Here is a 6,762-nt window from a genome sequence, read left to right on the forward strand (position 1 = left end):
TGTTAGGGTTAGTGTTACACTACAGTGTGTTAGTGTTAGGGTTACACTACAGTGTGTTAGGGTTAGGGTTACACTACAGTGTGTTAGGGTTACACTACAGTGTGTTAGGGTCAGGGTTACACTACAGTGTGTTAGGGTTAGTGTTACACTACAGTGTGTTAGGGTTAGGGTTACACTACAGTGTGTTAGGGTCAGGGTTACACTACAGTGTGTTAGGGTTAGCGTTACACTACAGTGTGTTAGGGTCAGGGTTACACTACAGTGTGTTAGGGTTAGGGTTACACTACAGTGTGTTAGGGTCAGGGTTACACTACAGTGTGTTAGGGTTAGTGTTACACTACAGTGTGTTAGGGTTAGTGTTACACTACAGTGTGTTAGGGTTAGGGTTACACTACAGTGTGTTAGGGTTAGGGTTACACTACAGTGTGTTAGGGTTAGCGTTACACTACAGTGTGTTAGTGTTAGGGTTACACTACAGTGTGTTAGGGTTAGGGTTACACTACAGTGTGTGAGTGTCAGGGTTACACTACAGTGTGTTAGGGTCAGGGTTACACTACAGTGTGTTAGGGTTAGGGTTACACTACAGTGTGTTAGGGTCAGGGTTACACTACAGTGTGTTAGGGTTAGTGTTACACTACAGTGTGTTAGGGTTAGTGTTACACTACAGTGTGTTAGGGTCAGGGTTACACTACAGTGTGTTAGGGTCAGGGTTACACTACAGTGTGTTAGGGTTAGTGTTACACTACAGTGTGTTAGGGTTAGTGTTACACTACAGTGTGTTAGGGTTAGGGTTACACTACAGTGTGTTAGGGTTACACTACAGTGTGTTAGGGTTAGGGTTACACTACAGTGTGTTAGGGTTAGGGTTACACTACAGTGTGTTAGGGTCAGGGTTACACTACAGTGTGTTAGGGTTAGTGTTAGCGTTACACTACAGTGTGTTAGGGTCAGGGTTACACTACAGTGTGTTAGGGTTACACTACAGTGTGTTAGGGTTAGCGTTACACTACAGTGTGTTAGGGTTAGGGTTACACTACAGTGTGTTAGGGTTAGGGTTACACTACAGTGTGTTAGGGTTAGTGTTACACTACAGTGTGTTAGGGTTAGGGTTACACTACAGTGTGTTAGGGTTAGGGTTACACTACAGTGTGTTAGGGTTAGTGTTACACTACAGTGTGTTAGGGTTAGGGTTACACTACAGTGTGTTAGGGTTACACTACAGTGTGTTAGGGTTAGTGTTACACTACAGTGTGTTAGGGTTAGTGTTACACTACAGTGTGTTAGGGTCAGGGTTACACTACAGTGTGTTAGGGTTAGTGTTAGTGTTACACTACAGTGTGTTAGGGTTAGGGTTACACTACAGTGTGTTAGGGTTACACTACAGTGTGTTAGGGTTAGTGTTACACTACAGTGTGTTAGGGTTAGTGTTACACTACAGTGTGTTAGGGTCAGGGTTACACTACAGTGTGTTAGGGTTAGTGTTAGGGTTACACTACAGTGTGTTAGGGTCAGGGTTACACTACAGTGTGTTAGGGTTAGCGTTACACTACAGTGTGTTAGGGTTAGGGTTACACTACAGTGTGTGAGTGTCAGGGTTACACTACAGTGTGTTAGGGTCAGGGTTACACTACAGTGTGTTAGGGTTAGCGTTACACTACAGTGTGTTAGGGTCAGGGTTACACTACAGTGTGTGAGTGTCAGGGTTACACTACAGTGTGTGCGAGGGTTAGAAAGTGCTCCTCATGGCAGCACCTCAACGCAGGCACTTCAGTTAATCACTGAAAGAAGCAAAGTTCAGGTAAATAAAAGTTTCGACATTTAATCACGTCAAGGTATTAATGCACTTTACACGATCTCTCTGCGAAGCAGTAAACCTTATCAAACTCTACAGCAACAACATGTCCTTCAGCAGTGCCGACACGGGATTCTGAGAGAAACATAATAACATGAAGACGACTTTCCCATTACAGAGCAGTGCGAGCCAGTCCGGGTCTCACTGTCTCCGTACATTACTCAGGTAACCCCCCTCATTATTTGGGGGGTGCTGCCGTGTCTCTGTAGACCCTGAAGGGGGGCCCGTGTCCTGGAATGATGATGTCTGCGATCTCCAGCGCCCCCTGTCTGCTCCTCTCCTGCATGGCAGGGTCCTGGCTCAGCCCCCTCCAGGATTCCTCGTCTCCCTCACTCTCGAACAGATCCCCCGCCACCAGCACGAGCCCCCCCTCGCAGCCCCTCACCAGCACGCTGGTGTCCCTGCCGGCGTGGCCCGGCGTGGGCAGCACCTCCACGTGGGGGTCCAGGGCCAGCGGCCGGCCCTCCCCCAGCCCGTGGCTCAGGTAGCGGTCTCCCTGGCTCACGTCGCAGGCCACGGCCAGCGTGGCCCCTGGGAACAGGTTCAGGTTGCCCACGTGGTCAGAGTGGCCATGGGTGCAGATCACGTGGCTCACGTCCCCCGGCTGCACCCCCCTCTCCGCCAGCCGGTCCAGCAGCAGCTGCCGGTCCCAGGGGCCCCCCGTGTCCACCAGGACGACCAGGGGCCCAGTGAGCAGGGTGATGGAGCCGTCGGCCCGGCAGCTCCCGTCCGCCTCGCTGACGCAGTATCCCTCCTTCAGCACCCACACAGTGTAGGGGTCCCCCCGGATCACACTGCGCCCCAGGGGCTCCGTGCGGACCGAGAGTGGGGCGCTCATCGCAGGGATCTGAAACCAACCAGGAGAGGAGAATTCAATAACAAGCCTGCCCAGCAATATAGCTTTCTATTCCCCGACACACACACACACACACACACACACACACACACACACACACACACACACACAGACAGACAAACACACACACACAGGCAGACAGACAGACAGACAGACAGACAGACAGACAGACAGACAGGCAGGCACAGCTCCATATATCCTCCTCTCTGACACTCCCAGTAGCTTCGTGTTAACCGAGTTTAATCGAATTTGATAAGCGGGTTTTCCAAGTAGATGGAAAATGTGACTTGCATCTTTTTTTAGATTTTATTGTTACGTTATCTGATCTGCATATCTCTAAAAATAGTTACAGAAGATAAGAGACTATCGCAGATTTCCACATGTCGAAACGTCATCCCCAAGCCCAGTATTAACGCAACAGCGAGAACATGAAGAAATATATTCGTACAAATTACACCAAAACACACACAGAACAACTACCCGCCGACCCGATAGAAACTGCGCAGCCGCAGCCCTGGCGGATCAGCGCTTTACCGCAGAGACGGTATTGAGACGAGCGAAACACGAGCCACTTACTCTTCTCAGTAGATCGTCTCCCTTGGTCTGAAAAACCTATATTAATGGAGCTGCAGTCTTTCAACGGGTTACAAACCTGCACAATATTCGTATCGTTTATGATTATTGAATCCATGAACCGGTAATTGATTCACTCACCCTGCTGGACGGAACGGCGCTCAGGGACATTCTTCCTCGTCACCAGAGTTTGAGTTTAAGGAATGAATACGCGAATCTCGAAACAGGACTATAGTGTCGTAGTTACTGTCTCGTTTTAAAGCGGGGACTTTATGCATGTAGAAAACACTGTGGACTTTGTATTACAAAACTGCGCTTCTTACAAAAGACTTAAACTTCCACATAATTTACACAAAGGGGATCAAATTCATCGAGGACAACAGGATGATTACCTTTATAACACAACCTTTAGCGCCCTCTAGCGGCTGACTGTAGTATCGCTCGATGTGATTATTTATTCCACACCAATCTTTGCAAATTGAACGTTCTGTGAAGGGAAACTGAACTTGCAATTTCTTGACGACACACATATTAAACCGCGGGACAATAATAAGTACACACATTTTTATTTGAACCATTTATATAACTGTTTAAAAAATATATATATATATGTATGTATATGTATCATACAAAACACTGTGACCGGTTCCCATCACAACACAGAGAACACACTGCTGGTTGAGGTTTGTAATACAGGTAACAGAAGCCATTGCTGGTACAATAATACAAAACAGGGTACAAAAGAGTAATATTAAAACTATAAAGACAGGTAGAGAGGTACCCAGCCAGGCGATACTCAAAACCCATTCTCTGCCCCCTTGACACAGAGGCCTTCCAGACGTGGGGAGGGGTGACCTAGACCAAGGGGGACCTGGTCATGCTGTGGAGGCAGAATCACTGGGATCCTTTAAGACCCGACTTGACAGAGTTCTGAGATCGATCTGCTGCGATCGGGACCGGACGAGCTCTGCTGGGCTGAACGGCCTCCTCTTCTACAGGGATTCCCTTGAATCATCCCCCCTCCCCTTCTCTCCACTCCTCTCACAGCTCCCCTGCATCGTGCCCTGCAGCCCCCCCTCCTGACTGCTCTTCCCTCCTCTCCTCCTCCTCCTCCTCTGTTTCTTTCCTCCTTTTCTTCTCGCTCCGTCCTTCACTCGCTCTCTTCTTCCCCGTGTCGCCCTTCCACTCCTCCCTCAGACACTCTGCAAGGAAAAGGATAAAAGAGGATGAGGTGTCGGTGTTGAATGAAAAGAGAGCAAAGCAGTGCTGTGTGGATGCAGACATGCTGATATGAGAGAGGGAGGGAGAGGGAGAGAGGGAGAGTTACTGCAGCCTCACCCAGCTCGGTGCCCTGCAGGACGTGTTTCTCACACAGAAAGGACTCAAGCCGCTGGTCCTGGTGATGAAGATACCAGCCCTCCACAACCTCCTCATACTGCTCCAGCATCGTCTCACACTGAAACACAGAGAGAGCAACACACTGAAACACAGAAACACTGACACACAGAGAAACACACCGAGACCAGAGCAATACCATAGAACAGCATCTCTCACCCCCCCAGGGAATACCTGCTTCTTCATGTCTGTGACAATTCTCCCCCACCCCGTCGGTACCCCCCTTTGTGTCCTGGCTTTCTGACTCCCCCCGCCTAATCCCAGTTGGTACCTGCTTCTTCATGTCAGACACTTCCACAGATGGCTCGTCCCACAGCTCGTAGGGGATCCCCAGCTCCACCTTCACTCCCTTGTGCACCAGGTTCTTCAGAGTGGCCATGGTCTCACTGCTGCCCTGAGAGACAACAGATACATTGAGAGAGAGAGAGAGAGAGAGAGAGAGAGAGAGAGAGAGAGAGAGAGAGAGAGAGAGATTGCACAAAGGAACTGCTTGCACTGCAGTCCCCTCCCCACCTCCTCTCTCTGCACACTCCCCTCCCCACCTCCTCTCTGCACACTCCCCTCCCCACCTCCTCTCTCTGCACAGTCCCCTCCCCACCTCCTCTCTGCACAGTCCCCTCCCCACCTCCTCTCTGCACAGTCCCCTCCCCACCTCCTCTCTGCACACTCCCCTCCCCACCTCCTCTCTGCACAGTCCCCCCTCCACCTCCTCTCTGCACAGTCCCCTCTCCACCTCCTCTCTGCACAGTCCCCCCTCTACCTCCTCTCTGCACAGTCCCCTCTCCACCTCCTCTCTGCACAGTCCCCTCTCCACCTCCTCTCTGCACAGTCCCCTCTCCACCTCCTCTCTGCACAGTCCCCTCTCCACCTCCTCTCTGCACAGTCCCCTCCCCACTCCTCCTCACCTTGGCGTATCTCAGGCTGCCTGGCCTCTCTGCATGCACGCTGTACTCCAGGATTCCCTCACAGATGTTGTCGAGGGCCTCTGCCAGCCGCGTCTCTCTGGGGCAAGAGTCAGAATCTCAGCTGGAGCGAATCAATACAAGCCTCCCAGTCCTGCACTGGGGACCCTGCACCCCTCCCTCCCTCCCAGCCAGCCAGCCAGCCAGCCAGCCAGCCAGCCAGCCAGCCCTGCACTGCACTGGGGACCCTGTGCCCCTCCCTCCCACCCACCCCTGAACAGGAGGCCCTGTGCCCCTCCCTCCCATCCCTGCACAGGAGGCCCTGCGCCCCTCCCTCCTCCCAGTCCAGTACTCACGAGGTGCTGTATTTTATCTTGCGTTTCCTCACACCCGAGTCGAGCACCTGCCCCAGCTCCAGGACCTCCTTCGACTGGCTCGATTTCTCAAGAGCCGACTGCAGCTCAACAGTGAGGTACTTACACACTGAGAGAGAGAGAGAGAGAGAGAGAGAGAGATACTGCAAATGAACACACTTACACTGAGAGAAGCAGGCTCCATATCTATTCATGTCTAATCTGTTCCTTCACCCGCTGTTCTAAGTCCCTGCTTCTCTCGTCAAGATGAGATTCTAGCTGCTCCGTTGTCGCGTCCCTGCGACTTGTATAACTCTTTTATTCGCCATGCACTTTGACTAGTGCACAGGTTTATATTGTGACGGTACCGCATTAAACCAGCGCGATGCTACTGCGAGCCCTCCTGCGCCGCTGAAGCAGCTGCGGATACAGTGATTATATTGTTGTGTTCTATACAATCGCAATCTCTCCCTCTCCTCCACACCCCCCCGCCGGGTAATCAATCTCCCCGGCTCACCTTCACATTTGTTGGGAAGCCTCTCGTCTACTTCGGCCAGCAGAACGGAGCAGGAAAGACAGAGAAGGGCGAGGAGGAGAACAAGGTCCCTCATAACGGCGTCTCCACATCAATATTGCTCAAGGTGCTCGGCAGCTACAGACTTTCAGCCACATAAGCAACTGCAGAACAGAGGGAGCAAGTACTGGAATTGAGCATGCGCTCTACGGGAGTGGAGTTACCGTAAGGGCACTGGGCATGCGCTCTACGGGAGTGGAGTTATCGTAAGGGCACTGGGCATGCGCTCTACGGGAGTGGAGTTATCGTAAGGGCAT

The 6,762-nt window shown here is 51.5% G+C and overlaps 2 protein-coding genes across 6 annotated transcripts; both read right to left on the bottom strand.

Annotated features, from left to right (window-relative positions):
- Positions 1 to 1,793: 1,793 nt before the first annotated feature.
- LOC117419330 (metallo-beta-lactamase domain-containing protein 1) lies at positions 1,794 to 3,731 on the bottom strand. 5 transcript variants are annotated; one of them, XM_034031976.3, is made up of 2 exons: positions 3,423 to 3,731; positions 1,794 to 2,699 (listed from the first exon to the last, which is right to left on the bottom strand). In XM_034031976.3, exons 1-2 carry the CDS (start codon positions 3,450 to 3,452, stop codon positions 2,031 to 2,033), a joined length of 699 nt encoding a protein of 232 aa, XP_033887867.3. In that variant the 5' UTR covers positions 3,453 to 3,731; the 3' UTR covers positions 1,794 to 2,030. The 5 variants fall into 5 exon arrangements, with proteins under 5 accessions (XP_033887867.3, XP_058877009.1, XP_058877010.1 ...); XM_059021026.1 differs by lacking the exon at positions 3,423 to 3,731 and adding an exon at positions 3,361 to 3,414; XM_059021027.1 differs by lacking the exon at positions 3,423 to 3,731 and adding an exon at positions 3,285 to 3,414.
- Positions 3,732 to 3,831: 100 nt separating this feature from the next.
- LOC117419329 (protein canopy 4) lies at positions 3,832 to 6,674 on the bottom strand. Its single transcript, XM_059021025.1, has 6 exons — positions 6,449 to 6,674; positions 5,935 to 6,061; positions 5,582 to 5,678; positions 4,948 to 5,070; positions 4,620 to 4,737; positions 3,832 to 4,483 (listed from the first exon to the last, which is right to left on the bottom strand). Exons 1-6 carry the CDS (start codon positions 6,540 to 6,542, stop codon positions 4,323 to 4,325), a joined length of 720 nt encoding a protein of 239 aa, XP_058877008.1. The 5' UTR covers positions 6,543 to 6,674; the 3' UTR covers positions 3,832 to 4,322.
- Between the last annotated feature and the right edge of the window lie 88 nt (positions 6,675 to 6,762).

This window comes from Acipenser ruthenus, unplaced genomic scaffold, assembly GCF_902713425.1.
Source record: "Acipenser ruthenus unplaced genomic scaffold, fAciRut3.2 maternal haplotype, whole genome shotgun sequence".
Lineage (NCBI taxonomy): Eukaryota > Metazoa > Chordata > Actinopteri > Acipenseriformes > Acipenseridae > Acipenser > Acipenser ruthenus.

What these genes read in the sequence shown, in the direction of transcription:
- LOC117419329 (XM_059021025.1), bottom strand. Translation starts at nt 6,542, where the DNA reads ATGAGGGACCTTGTTCTCCTCCTCGCCCTTCTCTGTCTTTCCTGCTCC. An exon ending in AAGATAAAATACAGCACCTC is followed by an intron (nt 5,679 to 5,934) that starts GTGAGTACTGGA and finishes CTCTTGCCCCAG; the next exon opens with AGAGACGCGGCTGGCAGAGG. An exon ending in GCAGCCTGAGATACGCCAAG is followed by an intron (nt 5,071 to 5,581) that starts GTGAGGAGGAGT and finishes GTTGTCTCTCAG; the next exon opens with GGCAGCAGTGAGACCATGGC.
- LOC117419330 (XM_059021026.1), bottom strand. Translation starts at nt 3,399, where the DNA reads ATGGATTCAATAATCATAAACGATACGAATATTGTGCAG. An exon ending in ACGATACGAATATTGTGCAG is followed by an intron (nt 2,700 to 3,360) that starts GTTTGTAACCCG and finishes GGTTGGTTTCAG; the next exon opens with ATCCCTGCGATGAGCGCCCC.